General features: G+C 47.8%; 1 protein-coding gene across 1 annotated transcript; it reads left to right on the top strand.

Annotated features, from left to right (window-relative positions):
- The first annotated feature begins 674 nt into the window (after positions 1 to 674).
- On the top strand, positions 675 to 17,160 carry CMPK2 (cytidine/uridine monophosphate kinase 2). Its single transcript, XM_025261612.3, has 5 exons — positions 675 to 1,498; positions 3,041 to 3,155; positions 4,472 to 4,673; positions 13,491 to 13,724; positions 15,141 to 17,160. Exons 1-5 carry the CDS (start codon positions 830 to 832, stop codon positions 15,262 to 15,264), a joined length of 1,344 nt encoding a protein of 447 aa, XP_025117397.3. The 5' UTR covers positions 675 to 829; the 3' UTR covers positions 15,265 to 17,160.
- Positions 17,161 to 17,866: the final 706 nt, after the last annotated feature.

Below are 17,866 nucleotides of genomic sequence, written 5' to 3' on the forward strand. Positions count from 1 at the left end.
GCTTAGCAATTATTTTCAAAGATACCAGCGAAGGCGTACAAACAAACGAAAACATCCAAATAATCTGGTAATTGCTGCTTTTCTATGGAAAGACAGTGCTGGCTGAAGAAGGCGCTGTCAGGTCACCTCACTGCTGTCTCATTGGACCTGCGTGCAAGACTTGGGCGTCTGTAAGGCAACTTGGAGGGGCCAACCTGGAGACACCTCTCAGTCTGAGAGGCAACTAAAGGAGGGAGATAATCCTGAAACAGGGTAAAGCATGTGTATAGCGGACGGAAAGCGCTCAGCGGCTCCCAGCACCGGAGTCTGGGCGCAGCCGCGGCGGGGGAAGGAGGTCGGAGCGCCGCGCCGGGTCTGCTGGGCGAGCCCAGGGGAGGCGTCGGCGCTGCAGCCGGGCGGGGGAGAGCCGGTGAGAGTGGGGGCGCGGGGCGCGGGGCGCGCGGCGGGGGGGGACCCTGATGAAAAGATACACACGCGCTCGCGCACACGCCCGCGTTCCGTACCCGGGCACAAGCAACACAGGAGGAATTATTCAACCGGGGGCCTGGGCCACCGGCCCGCCTCCCATCGTGGGTCCCTATCGGAGGCGGCCCTGCGCCCGGGCCTCTGCGGTTGCCCCTCCGGCCCCTCCTGGAGGCGGCCTGCTCGCGGCGCGACCTCGCGGTCGGGCGGAGGCGGAGGCGAAGCCGGGGAGGTCGCCCCAACCCGGGCCCCGCCCACTTCCCGCCGCCGCCGCCGCCGCCGCTTCGTTTTCGCTTCCACCCGGGTGCCGCCCGCCGGTTCCCAGGTTTCGTTTCCCCAGCGTCCGGGGCGGCACCGGGAGGCGCCCATGACCTTCGGCCGCCACCCGCGAGCGCGGCGTCTGCTCGCGCGCCTATCGGGCCGGCGGCGCGGGGCCTGCGCTCGGGCCATGGAGCCGCCGCGCTGCTTCGCGCTGGAGCTGCCGGGCTGCACCTTGGCGCACTTCGCGGTGGGCGAGCTGGCCCCGGGCGCGCGCCCCGACCCCCGCGTGGCCGCCCTCCTGGGCCCGCCGGGCCGCAGCTACTCGCTGAGCGTGCCGGAGACCGGGGGCGTGGGGGCCCGGGTGCGCGCGGCCCGGCTTCATCAGCACCTGCGGCAGCAGCTGCGGCGCGGCCCCTTCCAGCGGTGCGAGCTGCGCTGGCTGCTGGGCTACCGCCCGGACGGCGGCGCCGGGGCCCTGCAGCACGGTTTCCTGCTCCGCGACCCCCGCGACAGCCCCGACACCCGGCAAGCGCTGCTGGAGCTGCTGGACGCCTGCCCCGAGGCCCCGCGCCCGCTCCTGGCAGAGTTCTCCGGGGACCGGCTCTGCCAGCTGTGGCAGCGCCCCTGGGAGCGGCGGGACGGCAGGGGCTGGCGGCAGCTGGGCGGCGAGCGCGTGGGGCCCGCGCCGGAGCCCGCGCTGCACCCGGTGGTGCCTGACCTGCCCAGCACGGGGGTCTTCCCGCACCGGGAGGCCGCCTGCGCCGTCTTGGAGGCGGTAAGAAGTCAGGTCCCTTCCCAGCGCTCGGGGACCCCCCGGAACAGGGACGTGGAGGCAGTGGGCTTTCCCGGGGCGGGGGGGCTGGCCTGTCCCGACGTCTTTTGCCTCTTTACTCCTGTTAGCAAATCGGGTGGTGAAGGCGGCCTCTGTGCCAGCCGCTGTTTAGACCCCGGGCTCTTTCCAGATTCTTGCCCGCCAGGACCCCCAACCCCACATGGGAGGCTGACATCCCAGCAGGAGCGGTGGGGTGCCCCGGGAGGGGAGGGGAGGGGCCGCTGGGTGTGTGCAAGAGCTGTGCCATCTCAGAAGCAGTTATCCAGTTCTGGGAGGTCGGAGTGTAGAGAAGAGGGCTTGAGTTTGGGGGTTGGAGAAACTTAGACGTAAGTGGTGCCCACCTGCTTACTGGCAGCTACTTATTTCGTGTGTAACACACCTGCCTCGCTGTGCTAGGACAAGGAATCAGGTGACACACAGAGGTGCTTGGTTCGGGATGGCTGACATTCTGACCCCAGCCTATAGGCAGGTCCTGAGGCTAGACTCTTGTATCTTAGATACATTTTAGGAACTTGGGCTTATTTCTGAGCACTTACAATTGCAAAACCTGGGTTTGGATCCAGACACGTATTTATTGAACTTCCCAGGTGGTGCTGCTGGTAAAGAACTCACCTGCCAATGCAGGAGACTTGAGAGACTCGGATTGGATCCCTTGGTCGGGAAGATTCCCTGGAGGAGGGCTTGGCAACCCACTCCAGTATTCTTGCCTGGAGAATCCCATAGACAGAGGAGCCTGACGGGCTACAGTCCACAGGGGTCGCAGTGTCGGACACCACTGAAGCAACTTAGCAGGCACTGGTATTTATGACCTGTGTCACTTTCAGTAAATTTCTTGAGCGTTTCTTTGCCTTGGTTTCCCTAATCCGTAGATGGGGTTAATAACAATAACACTCTGGTAGAGTTATCTTGAAGAGGGGCCAAGTTGATACTCCCAACGGCACTTAGAATATTGCCTTGCTCAGAGAAAGCACATAAGAAAAGAACACGTTCGGGCCTCTCTGTAGAGATTCTGTGAGTACACAGTGAGGTCAGGAACCGTACAGAACCTTGAAGCCGGGAGACCCGCAGCAGTTGGCACTCTGCTGAGCCCTGAGAGCTCAGGAAAGGACAGGGTGCTGACTGCTTTCCTTGGAGCCTCCAATAGAGCTGACTCCCCATTTTTGCAACCCACAGTCCACAGGTCTGCTGCCGCCGTGTGACACTGCTCTGCAGTCAGGCATCTCTCCCGTCCTTCCTCCTCTGGGGGAAGCTGGTCTGTGAGAATTGCAGGCCGAGTAGTCCTGACACTTACTGCGTGTTTGAGCCTCCGCTGCATCCTAAAATAAACCAGTCCTGCCCTTTCTGAGGTTCAGAATGCTTTGCACTTCGGCCTGGTGCCAAACACAACTCTGCCTTATCAGCCCCATGCAGTCTTCTCAGCAGTTAGACATAGCTTCTGCCCCGGCCCCGTGGCTCCGCTGCTGATGTGCGGATGTTGCTTTCCAGTGCACGTCCTTCATTCCTGAAGCCCGAGAGGTGCTCAACCTGGTGGACCAGTGCCCAGAGCAGGTCCAGAAGGGGAGGTTCCCCGTCATTGTCATTGAGGGCCTGGATGCCACAGGTAAGAAAATGTCACCTGCTGGTTCTAGGCAGGGAGATTAACATCAGTTGCAGAAATAGATGGGTCTTGGCAAGCAAGATGTATTGAGGGTTCAACTCCTAAACCTCCTATGAGCCTCTGTTGTGTGCCAGGGATGAAGTAAAGCTGGTTTGGGATGAAAAATGGATAACTTCCAGGGGAGCTGAGTTTCAGGTGGCCCTGTGAACACGGGGGAATGCGGCCCCCTTGGTGTGAGAGGAAGGGTGGGTCATGGTCTGGCAGAGCTTGGAGGGGTGGATCCCTGGATTGGGTTTTCAGCGGGACAGGCGCTGGTCGGGTGAGGAACGTGGGAGAGATCCTCCAGACAGAAGAAATGGCAGCGTGCAGGCAGTTGGAGACTTGAAGCGGCCCGGTGTGGCCAGGAACCACGGGAGCAAAGTTTGGGAAAACTGGGGAGTGGAGGGCAGAAGTCTTCAAAGCTGCCATAAGGTGTCAGAATGCAAGACATGTGCCCACACTTGGCCCAAAACGCAGCAACAGGAGGAGGGTGGCCCAAGGGCAGGGCAGACCCGGGACAGCCACAGTGTCGTGAGGCTCCATGGGAGGCTGTCTCCTTCTGTGTCAGCTGACTGAGGAGGGGAAAGAGGCCCTGGGAGCTGATGCCAGAGTTTATCGTCAGTTTGTAAACCAACAAGGTGACCATTTTGTTTTGGCTCAGACTGTAAAGAATTTGCCTGCAATGTGGGAGACCTGGGTTCCATCCCTGGGTTGGGAAGATGCCCTGGAGGAGGGAAAGGCTACCCACTCCAGTATTCTGGCCTGGAGAATCCCCATAGTCAGAGGAGCCTGGCGGGCTACAGTCCAAGGGGTCGAAAAGAGCTGGACACGACTGAGCAACTGAACACAACACACATTCTATTAATAGCACTTCCCAGGTGGCGCTAGTGGTAAAGGATCCGCCTGCCAGTGCAGGAGACATGAGAGACATGGGCTCAATCCGTGGGTCGGTAAGATCCCCTGAATCGAACCCACCCCAGTATTCTTGCCTGGAGAATGCCATGGACAGAGGAGCCTGGTGGACTACTGTCTTTGGGGTCTCTAGAGCCAGACACGACTGAAGTGACTTAGGACAGAGGTAGGATACTATTAATAACACCAATAGAGGAATCCCAAGTTCCTAAGGGTCAGCAACTATTTTAAAAATAAAGAATCATATTATTTAATCAACTCATAAGTTTTATAGGTAGAAAAATTGTCTTTGCTCTTTCTGAGTTACTGTTGGGGAGAGATACCGTGGCCTTGGTTAAGATCTGCTGTATTTTGTGTGTGACCTGCAGGTAAAACCACTGTGACCCAGTCAGTTTCAGATTCACTCAAGGCTGTTCTCTTGAAGTCACCACCCTCTTGCATCAGCCAGTGGAGGAAAATCTTTGATGATGAACCAACTATCATTAGAAGAGCTTTTTACTCTTTGGGCAATTATATCGTGGCTTCTGAAATAGCTAAAGAATCTACCAAATCGCCTGTGGTTGTCGACAGGTAGGTGTAATGTTGCCTTGAATTTGGCATTTTCTTCCTAATGTATGAGTGTGTGTGGGTGTCCATGTAGCATACATATGTATATGCAATTATACAATTGTGTTTAAGCCAAACTGTATTATGATAATAATAGGAATAATGTCTATGATTTATTAGCCTATACCATTGGCTGGCATTTTGCTAAGAACATTCCACAGACTATCCTAACCTCTGAAACAATTACTACTACTTGGATCCTGAAATTGCTAATGAGAAACACAGGTCTTAGAAAAGTTAAGTAGCTTGCCAAAGTGAGAAAGCTAGAAATACCATGTTGGGAATATTAACAAAAGTCCCTACTTCACAAATCGAGCTTTCAGTGACTCATTTGTTTATTGGTTTGTTCACCAAACATATATTGGGCATTTACTGTTTGCCAAAGACTTCTTGATTTTGGGGGATTTTGAGGGGAATGAGCTAGAAAACGCCTTGCTTTCGTGGAGCAAACGTTGTGCTGAAGGAGAAGATGATAGTCAAGCACATGGATACATAAGATAATAATCAGAGAATGGTAAGGACCGTGAGAAGGAGAGTGCAAGGTCGTGTGATGGAGGATGGCTGACCCCCAACTAGATGTGGTTTAGTAAGGCCTGTGCGAGGAGGTTCCATTGGCCTGAGCTGTGAATGACCCTAGAAGGACAGACATGGAAAATTGTGGAGCAAAAGCTTTGCTGGAGGGGGATGCAAGAGCAAAGTGTAGAGACAGGAAGAAGGGAACATGTTCCAGGGCTGGAAACAGGCCAGGAAAACTTCTGGACGAGTGTCTGCTATCTGGATGGATAAAAAGACAGAGATCAGCAGTGTCTGTGGCTGTGATAAAGTGTGCGGATTTTATTCTGAGTGCAGAGGGGAGCCTTGGGAAGGTTTCAGATAATAGAGTGACATAAAGTGAGTTATATTTTAAATTTCTATAAATAAGAAAATGGCTTTAAAGTGCCACAAAAATAGACAACAGGTACGACAAGAAAGTCGTACTAGGGTTAAAGTCACCAGGAATTGGTGAAATGAAAATTAAAACGATGATGAGGTCCCAATTTCCTCTCATTGGGGTAGTAAGCCCTGATTGAAAAGGTCTGAGCTGGAGATGTTATGGATCAATAGAAACCCTTGTGGTGCTGGTGGGAGTGCATACCTGCCTGGTGACTTGGGGAGCAATTTGAGAAGATGTAGTAAAGTGGAAGATTTGAGCAGATTCTTGTATGGCCTGGAGAAACACCAAGAGAGTCTATTTCAGCTTTGTTCATAATACTGAAAAACTTGAAAAAGCAATAGGCATCAGCAGAAGAAAGTACATAAATACTGGTGTAGATATAGAATGGAGCGTCCTATAGCTGTGTACGTGAGTACGATGTGTCAGTGTGCCTAAGTTGCAAAACCATCATTTCAAATGAAAGAAATTGTTACAGAAAGATGTTCAGTAGACTACATGCAAAATAATAGAAAAAAATACCATAAAAAGGGCTGGAGGGTGGAGGGTGGGAGGAAAGTTCAAGAGGGAGGGGACGTATGTATGCATGCATGCATGCTGAGTTGCTTCAGTCGTGTCTGACTCTTGGCCACCTTGTGGACTGTACCCGCCGGGTTCCTCTGTCCCTGGGATTCTTCAGGCAAGAATACTGGAGTGAGTTGCCATGCCCTCCTCCAGTGTGATCTTCCTGACCCAGGGATAGGACCCGCATCTCTTACGTCTCCTACATTGGCAAGAGGGTTCTTTACCACTACTGCCACTTGGGAAGTTCTGGATATATGAATACTTACGGCTGATTCACACTGTTGTATGGCAGAAACCAACACAACATGGTAAAGCAATTATCCTCCAATTAAAAATTTAAAAAGGGCTGGAAAGGTGTTGACCATTCAGTTTAGGAGGGTGCTGTCCCCTGGGAAGGAGAGAGATACAGTTGACAGGGAGGGCCACAAGACTTTGATTGCAGCTGAATTCGTCCTAAGCTTTTCTCCCATGTACATCTTACTGTTCCTGCTGCAATTTTTCTTATTTTTGGAAAGATGAGCGATTGCATTAAAGTCTGACAAGTGTTAAGGGGAGAGAAGTAATTATAAATGGAAGTTCCAGGAATTTCAAAAAGTGAACACATTCGAGGACAACCTGCACCCACATCGTGACTTAGAACCTTACTCACCCTGTAAGTCCTTCCCTTTCAGTCACGACCCATCCTTCCCCTGGTGGAACCACAGCCTTGATTATCCATTCCTGGATCTTATTTGTTCTGCTTGTTCTTGAACAGTCTACCCAGGCAGATAGACTTCGAGTGCCATTTGCATCTGACTTCATGTGACCTGTGAGCTTTGTCGCTGTTGCCACAACCATTCTTTCATACAGCTTTGTTTGCCCATGTGTGTTACTAATCCTGGTTGGTTTGCCCAGAGCTCACCAAGCCAAACCCTGAGCCTCTGTTTGCAGCAAAGAAAGGCTGTATTCACAAGGTCGCCAAGCTAGGAGATGGGAGAACATCTCAGGTCCACCTTCTCCAAAGCGAGGGGCTCGGATATTTATGGGATAAAGACGCATGGTAGTCTGAGGTGTGGTGAGTGAAGTGACGTGAAAGTTACACAGTCGTGTCTGACTCTTTGTAACCCCATGGACTGTATAGTCCATGGAATTCTCCAGGCCAGAATACTGGAGTGGGTAGCCTTTCCCTTCTCCAGGGGATCTTCCCAACCCAGGGATCGAACCCAGGTCTCCCGCATTGCAGGCAGATTCTTTACTAGCTGAGCCACCAGGGAAGCCCCTGTGGTCTTGAGGTGGGGGAGCCTGGGAAAAGGTGATAGCAAGTAGGGGAAAGGTGAGGCGATCATGCAGTGCACGTGCAGCCAAGCATGTCTGGAGAATGGCTACACAGTTGACCTTTTTGGCCCTCTGACACCAAAAGATAGCTGACCAGTCACCACCTTGGGAGGGTCAGTGATCCCAGCCAGTCCTAAGCCTGGAGCTTGAAACGCACACCACTGACTCCAAGTTCCTGAAAGAACTCCAACTTGGGCAAACATCTTAAGACTCCTAGGACCAAGATACTATCCATAGGGATGGAGAAGGATCTTGTTACTTATTGTTTAGGCTATGTGACGCTTGTAGAACATGCAGGGGTTTGTGAAAACAGTTAAATCAGGCTTGATGAATCACGGCAGGTTACAGTTTATTATTTATTAAGCAAGTTACAGTTGAAGGGACCTAGCTGATGCCAGGCCTCAGTTTCCCGTGTATGCCTCTGTTGCCTAGAATCCCAGGAGTGGGATTGCAAGGGTGCAGGGGGCTCACGTGTACTCACCTGGAGAAGGTGCCACAAAAAAGTGCTGAAGTGGTTGAAACTTCACAGCACCCTCCCCACCCACCCCCCACAGTGGTATCTGAGAATTCCCTTCGACCCACATCCTGGTCAACATTTAGCATTGCTGGTCTTCCACTCTAACTAGTCCAACTTTTCCACTGTTCTTGGTGGGAACGTTAGTCATTTAAAAGCTATAGCCAGAGCATGAAAGCGACCCAAACGTCCATCAACAGAGGAATGGATAAAGAAGTTCAGTTCAGTTCAGTCGCACAGCCATGTCCAACTCTTTGCGACCCCACGGACTGCAGCACGCTAGGCTTCCCTGTCCATCATTGACTCCCGGAACTTGCTCAAACTCATATCTGTTGAGTCAGTGATGCCATAAAGATAAAGAAAATGAGCACGTATATACAATAGAGTATTACTTAGCCATAAAAAGGAACGGAATTGGGTCATTTGTAGAGATGTGGATGGACCTAAAGAGTGAAGTAAGTCAGAAAGAGGAAAACAAATGATGTATATTAATGCATCTAGAAAAATGGTACAGACGGCCCAATTTGCAGGGCCTGCAGATGTAGAGAATGGATGTGTGGACAAAAAGTGGGGGAAGAAGGGTGGAAGGAATTGGGAAATTGCGATTGACATGTACATGTAAACACAACCATGTGTAAAATGGATGCCTAGTGGGAAGCTGCTTTATAGCTCAGGGAGCTCAGCTCGGTGCTCTGTGATGACCTAGAGGGGTGAGACAGGAGAGAGGTCCAAAAGGGAGGGGACATATGTGTATATATGTATAGTTGATTCACATCCTTGTACAGCAGAAGCTAGCATAGTATTCTGAAGCAACTGTTCTGTAGTTTTAAATAAAAGCTAATTGCCACATCCGGAAATAGAACTTCTGTCTCTTCACATGTCTTTCTCCGTGCAAAAGAGACAGATACCTGCATATCTGAAATTTCATTAAGAGATCACTTTGTACGCTGAGAATGAAGTGTGAGATGATGATTGAGGAGGAGAGATAAAAACAGTAGAAATTAGTTAGAAGGCCTTCAATGTCGTCTCAGCTCTAGTACCGGTGGGTACTTTTGACTGTGGGGATGGCAAGATAGTTATCTCAGAGTTGGCAAGTCACAAAGGATCCTAGAGGAAGGGTAAGGCTTTGCTTTCTATTGTGGGACTTCACCACCTGTGAGATATTTTCAGCCTATTGTTAAAGTGTCTGGATTTATTGCACGGATATCTTTTTTGTGATACAGTCCCCTTTATCTTGTGGAGAAAGACTAGGCTTTTCCTAATGAAGTATGACTCCACGAGGTGTATTATTTCCTGAGATGTCCCCAGACGAGCAGCACTGGTTCCTGCATGGAGGCAGACACTTATTCTTGACACCCTAATTCCTTATCCTGCTGACCAGAATCTGAAAAAGAATAGATACATGTAACTGAATCACCTTGCTGTACTTCTGAAACTAACATAGCATAGTTAACTAACTCGACTCCAATATAAAATAAAAATGAAAAAAAAAAAAAAAAAAGACTCGTGATGAATATCCAATGAGTTGATGTAGGCGGACATGCATTGCAAACAACAAATTGCTATTAAAATATAAAGCATTATTATATAAGCGATGTATAAGATGTCAGCAAATTGCATTTGATTTGAACTAATGTGGTTTCCCTGATGGCGGGAATAGAGAAAACTAAATAATAAAGAGTCTGAAATTGATGGCCAGAGGCTGATTATTTAAAATGAGCTGCAGTGTTGTTAGTGAGAGGCCTCTGTCTTTGCAAAACAGGGCCCCCATTCTTCCCTGATTTTTCTTCTTTGTGTCTGTGAATTGTCTGCAATTTTGGTCTTTAAAGAGATAATACTAGATCACCTTGTCAGATGAGAAGAAAAGAGCAGTTATTTGTTGTCTGAGTGGGTTTTGTTCATGTTTAAAGATTTTAACGAAATCCATTTTAGACAACACCATCATCTAGCTGAAAAAATAAGGGAGACAGAGTAATTTTTGATGGTGACTGTGGTTAAGGTTGGCAACTTAATCACCCTTATTACCTTTAAAAATCTATTCTTGCTGATGGTTTTGCTAGAATAAAGAAGGCTTTTTACATTTAGATAGTATCAGCCTCTATATTCATAGCTGAGTATTTAATTTGGTGAACAGGGAGAATGTGCAAAATGCAGTGCAAATTGTAGTTCTGTTGCCAAGAAGGAGAAAACCTGGACCTGCGTGGATTTATTCAGCTGGGGAGACAAGATGTATCTGATAGAAAAAGTGAGAATACACGTTTGTAAGTGATTAGGAGTCTGGTAAGTGATACACAGGGCTTCACTGGTGTCTCAAAGGTAAAGAATCCTCCTGCCAATGGAGGAGACATAAGATACATGAGTCCTATCCCTGGGTCGAGATCCCCTGGAGGAGGAAATGGCAACTCACTCCAGTTTTCTTGCCTGGGAAATCAGTGGGGTTGCAAAGAGTCAGACGTGACTTGGCAACTAAACAAAAACGATACACGTGAATGGCCCCAGGCAGAATTCAAGCATGCAGCAGCTCAGTGGCCATGCTTTTTGGAGGTGCAAAGGGACTCTGAAGGATGAATGACATTAGAATTGATCAACTCCCAAATTAATTTTTTTTACATTTATTCTTTTCCGTACTCTTGGTATTGTCATAATTTGAAATGATGCAGCTTTTGTTTAAACTGGTGCCCAGTAAGAATTAAATATTTTCTTATAATAACAGTGTGATGTATTTTTTATAAGCACTTGACTATTTTTGTAAAAACTATGGGGGAAAAAACAAAGCTTTCACGACTTTCATTTTCCAGACAAGCAATTTAAGACTCACCTACATCCACAAACCGAGTAGGTGGCAGAGAGTGAAACAACACACAGCTTTGATGGCACTGTGGACTATTTTGTAGATAAAGGACAAGCACGTCCTTTGCACTGTGAAATGTAGTTCAGATCTAAAGTGATTCACAATCTGGGATCTTAAAACATCGCATACAGTGAGTGGACAGCCCAGACAAGGATGGGGCCGTGGGGCTCTGTACAGTGGGGTGTGTATTAACTGTTTCATAAATATTTGTGAAGGTTTAAATGTTTTTGCAGTCCTTTGATACTGGATTTGGAGTTTCGCATTTTGTCACTTAAAACTGGACTATGACAAAAACAGGGCAAGAGTGTAATAAAGGATGCCAATTAATGATTCTAATTGTTGTTTTTCAGCCTTTAAGTTGTGTTTGACTCTTTGCGACCCCATGGACTGCAGCATGCCAGACTTCCCCATCCTTCACTATCTCCCAGTGGCTTCCCTGGTGTCGTAGACCGTAAAGAATCTGCCTGCGATGCAGGAGACCTGGGTTCAATCCCTGGGTTGGGAAGATCCCCTGGAGGAGGGCATGGCTACCTATTACAATATTCTTGCCTGGAGAATTCCATGGACAGAGGAGACTGGTGGGCTACAGTTCACGGGTTCTCAAAGAGTTGGACATAACTGAGTGACTGACACTTTCACTGTCTCCCAGAGTTTGCTCAAATTCATGTCCAATGAGTTGATGATGTTATCTAACCAGTCTCATCCCCTGCCGACCCCTTCTCCTCCTGCCTTCAGTCTTTCCCAGCATCAAGGTCTTTTTCCAGTGAGTCAGCTCTTCAGATCAGGTGGCTGGAGTATTGGAGCTTCAGCATCAGAATCAGCCCTTCCAATGAATATTTAGGGGTGGTTTTCTTTAGCATTGATTCATTTAATCCTAATGCAGTCTTTCATACATCCAATAAAACATTATTCATTGCATACTTATTGTGTGCCAGACACTCGTTTCAGGCTTTAGGATGTAGAGATGACTAAAAAATGAATTCTCTAATGGAGGAGACAAAAAAGAGCTTGTAAATGGCTAGGTCTGACTTACAATGAATCCTTCAACAGGGTCGAGTAGGAAAGGGTTGAGAGCCTGGAGGGGAGGAACAGTGAATTCTGTCCAGGGTCTCCTCTGAGTGAGATTCCCTTTTCTGTTACGGTTTATCGCAGGGTGTTAAATACAGTTCTCTGCGCTATATAGCAGGACATTGTTGTTTATCTATTCTATATATAATAGCTTACATCTGTTAACCTCGACCTCCCACTCCATTCATCCCTCAACTGCCCTCCCCCTTGGCAATCATTAGTCTGTTCTCTGTGTTTGTTTCAGTATCTTCAATTCAGTTGTGTCATATTTTAGATGCTACAAAGTAAGTGACATCATATGCATTTGTGTATCTCTGACTTATGTCACTTAGTATAATCTCTAGGTTATCCATGTTGCTGCAAATGACATTATTTCATTCTTTTTCATGGCTGAGTAATATTCCATCATGTATATGGACCCCATTTTCTTTATACATTTCTCTGTTGATGGACACTTAGGTTCCTTCCGTGTCTTCTCAACAAGTTCTGTTTTAAAACACCATAGGAACCTAATGGGCCTGTGTATTTTTATTTGATCAGCACACAGTATTAAATACTAACAGACTACCAAATAAATCTACTGAAACAATAGAAACAGTGACAGACTTTATTTTCTTGGACTCCAAAATCACTGCAGATAGTGGCTGCAGCCGTGAAATTAAAAGACGCTTGCTCCTTGGAAGAAAAGTTATGACCATCCTAGACAGCATATTAAAAAGCAGAGACATTACCTTACTGACAAAGGTCTATCTAGTCAAAGCTATGGTTTTTCCAGTAGTCATGTATGGATGTGAGAGTTGGACTATAAAGAGAGCTGAGCCCTGAAGAATTGATGCTTTTGAACTGTGGTGTTGGAGAAGACTCCTGAGAGTCCCTTGGACTGCAAGGAGATCCATCCAGCCCATCCTAAAGGAAATCAGTCCTGAATATTCATTGGAAGGACTGATGCTGAAGCTGAAACTCCAATACTTTGGCCACCTCATATGAAGAACTGACTCACTTGAAAAGACCCTGATGCTGGGAAAGATTGAAGGGGAGAGGAGAAGGGGACAACAGAGGATGAGATGGTTGGATGGCATCACCAACTCAATGGACTTGAGTTTAAGCAAGCTCTGGGAGTTGGTGATGGACAGGGAAGCATGGCATGCTGCAGTCCATGGGGTTGCAAAGAGTCAGACATGACTGAGCGACTGAACTGAACTGAACCAAATAGATCTACATCCTCTGCCATTATGCCTTCAAAAAAGAAAGCATCCTGCAGGGCCAAAGCAAGAGTAGTCTTGCCACACATGCAATTTCAACTGAGAAAATGGAGCTCTGAGAAGTGTGCACCAGATTCTTATTGTGGTTACTCATTCTAATTTTTATATGTTATAAATATGTTAAAAAATAAGATTTTGTTTTATCTCTTTAATGTGTACAGTACTAGGAGAAGTTCAGCAGAGCCATCCCTGGTTTTGACATCCTCAGTGGCTGATTTTTAGGTACTGCCTTGATTTCCTCTGCAGATGGAGAACTCACTACCTCTTTCCTTCTCAGGTACTGGCACAGCACGGCCACCTATGCCATAGCCACCGAGGTGAGTGGAGGCCTCCAGCACCTGCCCCCCGTCCATCACCCTATATACCAGTGGCCCAGGGACCTGCTCAAACCTGACCTGATCCTGCTGCTCACCGTGAGCCCCGAGGAGAGGATGCAGAGGATTGAGGGCCGAGGCATGGAGAAGACCAGAGAGGAGGCTGAGCTGGAGACCAACAGCATATTTCGTCAAAAGTAGGTGTCCTGATGTGATGTGAGGGGCAGGGGTCTCTGGCTGTGGTGATGACCCAGAAACAGCATTGATTCCAGGAGAATGGAGGAGATGACATGGCTCTCGTTTTCCAAACCAGCGAGGCAGTATCCTCCTAGTTAGAGTCACCCCTTCCCCTCAGTCGGTTCCCTGGGGCTCCAGCGAGGTTGTTCTGTAGCCAGGGGATACCTTCCTGCTAGTCCTGGCTGTGTCGGTGGCAGGGTGAATCCGAGTGAGACAACATGCCTTTCTGGGCCCTTGTAACAGGATGCGTGTGAGCTCTGTCTGGTGACCACACTGAGTCTTACCTGCTAGGGGCTCCCTGTGTGTCGGGCATTTACGTCTGATGCTCTTTAACCCTTGCAGGGACAATATTAGCCATGTTTTACAGCTTCCGAAACTGATGCTCAAAACGTTAAGTGATTTGTCTAGTATGGGAGGCATAAGAGACATGGGTTCAATCCCTGGGTTGCGAAGATCCCCTGGAGAAGGGCATGGCAACCCACTCCAGTATTCTTGCCTGGAGAATCCCCACGGATGGAGGAGCTTGGCAGGCAGGCTTCAGTCCGTGGGGTTGCAAAGAGTCGGGCACAACTGAGCGACGAACAGTTATTCCCTTACTTAACCATAAGGTTGTTTTCCACATTTCTGATTCTTTCTGTTTTGTAAATAGGTTCCTTTGAACTTTTTTTTTTTTTTAGATCCGACATATAAGCGATATATGATATTTGTTTTTCCCTGTCTGACTTGCTTCGCTCAGTGTGACAGTCTGTAGGTCCATCCGTCCATGTCACTACAGATGGCATTGTTTCGTTCCTTTTTATGACTGAGCCTGGGTACTCATTTTAACCACAAAGCTCTAGAGTTTTGGTCACATGATCGTCCCTGGGCATTCCGCACACGCAGAGGCTGGTTAACACCAGAAGGGGAGGTGGTATTCTGTGCAATTGCAGAAGAGTCCTAAGTGAAAACAGTGCTCATGCCAAGGACCTCTGGCTTGTGCAGAATCCTTCAGGGTGTGGACTCCTGAGAAAATTGCCACTGGGAAACTTAATCTCTTTGAGCGTTGGCACCTTTCTTTGCCAAATGGGGATAAATGACAATGGTTCTACTCCTAAAGTTACTCTTGAGTATAAAATGAGAAGAATATGCAGAATGCTAAGGCTTGGCAGTACTAGGCGTTCAATAAAGGCTAGCTATAAAATATTATTAATTTTTCATTTATTAAACTAGATGTGTCAAATGTTTCCTGTGCACAGCAAGTTGCCTGGGGTGGGGGGAGTGAGCTCAACCAGATGGGGACCTGGCTTCAAGCTGTTTGTATTACGGTAGGAAAACAACATTTGCACGAAGGGCTGTGTTAACACATGGGCTGACTCTTTCATTCTGCCTGTCTCCAGGGTAGAAGTGTGCTACCAGCGGATGGAGAACCCCGGCTGCCACGTGGTGGATGCCAGCCCGTCACGAGAAAAGGTCCTCCAGATGGTGTTAAGTGTAATCCAAAATAATTGCAATTACTTGTAGTTACTCCGGGCCAGGCGACACATTTTACTAAACCTGATGCTGTTTGATCCATCTAAGCCCACGACTGGTTGTGCGGTTTTCCCAGATTTCAGTTGCATAAAGCGTGTTGTGTGTCAGAAGAGTGGACATTTCAGTTTTATCTAAACTGTTGTTCTCCTGACCAAAGGACCCATGTGGCTACCATCTGCCAAGTATAACGAACGTTTGCTTGGAACGAGTTCTTAAACTACACCCTCACTGAGTCCTTCCAAAATGTGTTTCCTCTAGAAAGCGTAGGGTGGACAGAAGCGACCGAGAAGGTCATCCAGATCCGTGGAAGCCCCCCGCCCAGCGCTCCCTGTGTCTGTGCAGGCTTGCGTCCCGAAGAACGTGTCTACGTGTCCCAGCTGTCAGGGCCCATCTTGGCGTGGCGAACTCTGAGCAAGAAACGTCTGGCTTGTGTCTGAGGCTTCTGGCCCCTAAACAGGTCCTCTTGGTTAGCACTGCAAAGTCAAATGCAGAGGAGGCCACCCTGAGAGGCTCTGAATACAAACACACCGAGAGTCCTTGGATTCTGTTCTGCTGATTTATGTTCCTCTCCTTTCCTCCGAAAACATGGCTTTGGATGGAAGGAGTGGTCTGCATGGAGCTAGATGCATAAAGGGCTTCCCTGGTGGTGCTAGTGGTAAAGAACCCACCTGCCAATGCAGGAGACTTAAAAGACGCTGGTTCAGTCCCTGGGTCTGGAAGATCCTGTGGAGGAGAGCATGGCAACCCATTCCTGTATTCTTGCCTGGAGAATCCCATGGACAGAGGAGCCTGGCGGGCTACAGTCCATGGGGTTGCAAGAGTCGGACACAACTGAAGCAATGGATGCATTAAACGGAGCCAATCCAGTCATGCATTTATACTGAAGTTTACATCTTATCTGTCCTCAGCATAGGGGGTGCGTTTTACTAATCAGAATTGAAGCCAAGAAGCTGAATGTAACACTTGCTATATGTTTTTATTAGACAGATGCAATTTATCCTACTGAGTAAGCAGTAGGATATGGGATCCTCGAATGGGATTTCTCAATGAATTATCTTGCACTTGAATGTCTTATGAGTGCACATGCAATGGTATTGAGATTTGTTTGGCTAGAAGGAAAAAAAATAGCTGAGAAAACAGAAACTTAATAGTCTTGTGGCCTTGGGTGAGTCATTTAACATCATGTAACTTGATGTAAAAAGTGACAGTAATTCTTTATTTTTCTTAAGGCATTGAGTGAACTAGGTGATTACTTAAAATTCCTTCCAGTTCTAAGGTAGATTGAATCTGTGAATTACTTTAGGGGAATGGCTCAAGAAGACATCTCCTCAGAAAAATTTAAGGCATTATCAGGTTTATCACATGCACTCTTAAATTTTAATAAAGTTTATATTAGCTATATCATATTATTTTTTCAAAAGAACTGTGGGTAATTTATGCATAGTATATGTATATATATGGGCTTCCTCAGTGGCTCAGCGGTAAAGATTCCATCTGCAATACAGAAGCCACAGAAGATGCGAGTTCAGTCCCTGGGTCAGAAAGATCCCCTGAAGGAAAAAATGACAACCCACTCCAGTCTTGTTGCTTGGAGAATCCTGTGGACAGAGGAGCCTGACAGGCTCTAGTCCATGGGTTCAAGAAGAGTTGGGCAGGACTAAAGTCACTGAGCATGCACACATGTAAGTATATAAATATTTAATTTTGGGTAAATATTTTTTAAAGCTGATAAATCACGCTTGGGCGAAGATGTGATATCTAATTATGCTGTTGGTGTTATTGACTTCAAACATTTTCAAAAGCATATGGTGGCACCTAAAAACAAACCTTTAATGCTTTCTGTATGTACCTTGCCAATGAATAAACTTGCTGTGGTTTTCTAATCTATTCTGTTGTCACAGAATGTGTGGATTTTCTTGAAGGTGATCCCCTACTATGCCTCTTGTAAGGGAGGGGATTTGGGGTTAAAGAAGTGAAAAAGGTGAATTTGTGGTCAAAATGCTTTCAGAGGAAGAGGAAGGCATTTTTGTTTCATTTTAAACATCATTTCAAGAAAGTGCAATCCCTTCCTCATTGCAGATGTTAAAGAGATTTAGTCCTCTAATCTAATAATTCTTCATCCACTTGTCTTCATATGCTGAAAGGGATGAGATCACTGAGTGTGAGATAGCACCTCCTGCCTGGAAAACAATGACAAGGATTCATCTGTTTGGCTTTGTTTTGTTACCATTTTTGTTTCTGTTCCTGAAATAGACCTCGAGTGTCCCAAATATTTATTCTTCATCGTCACTGCCAGGAATTTCCAAGTCTTATCCCTGGAGCGGCCAAGTGACCACTCTGTGACAGGTCCTTTCCATGAGCAGAAGGGGATTAGGAATGTCAGGGGGAGGGCGGCCCCCGTCCCCTTTTAACCCTGCACACCGCTTGCTATTCAGGATCGTGGTAAGGCATTTGGGGGTCAGCGAGGACAGTCACCCTACACAGCTGGGGAAGCAGAATGAGTGGGGCGGCCGTCACTTACAAGAAGGGGTAAGCTCTGGGCATGGGTGTGCGTCTGGGGCTCAAACCTGGAGGGTGCGTCTATCTGGGGACA

The sequence above is a fragment of the Bubalus bubalis genome, chromosome 12, assembly GCF_019923935.1.
Source record: "Bubalus bubalis isolate 160015118507 breed Murrah chromosome 12, NDDB_SH_1, whole genome shotgun sequence".
Classification (NCBI taxonomy): Eukaryota; Metazoa; Chordata; class Mammalia; order Artiodactyla; family Bovidae; genus Bubalus; species Bubalus bubalis.

What these genes read in the sequence shown, in the direction of transcription:
- CMPK2 (XM_025261612.3), top strand. Translation starts at nt 830, where the DNA reads ATGACCTTCGGCCGCCACCCGCGAGCGCGGCGTCTGCTCGCGCGCCTA. An exon ending in CCTGCGCCGTCTTGGAGGCG is followed by an intron (nt 1,499 to 3,040) that starts GTAAGAAGTCAG and finishes GTTGCTTTCCAG; the next exon opens with TGCACGTCCTTCATTCCTGA. An exon ending in TCGCCTGTGGTTGTCGACAG is followed by an intron (nt 4,674 to 13,490) that starts GTAGGTGTAATG and finishes TTTCCTTCTCAG; the next exon opens with GTACTGGCACAGCACGGCCA.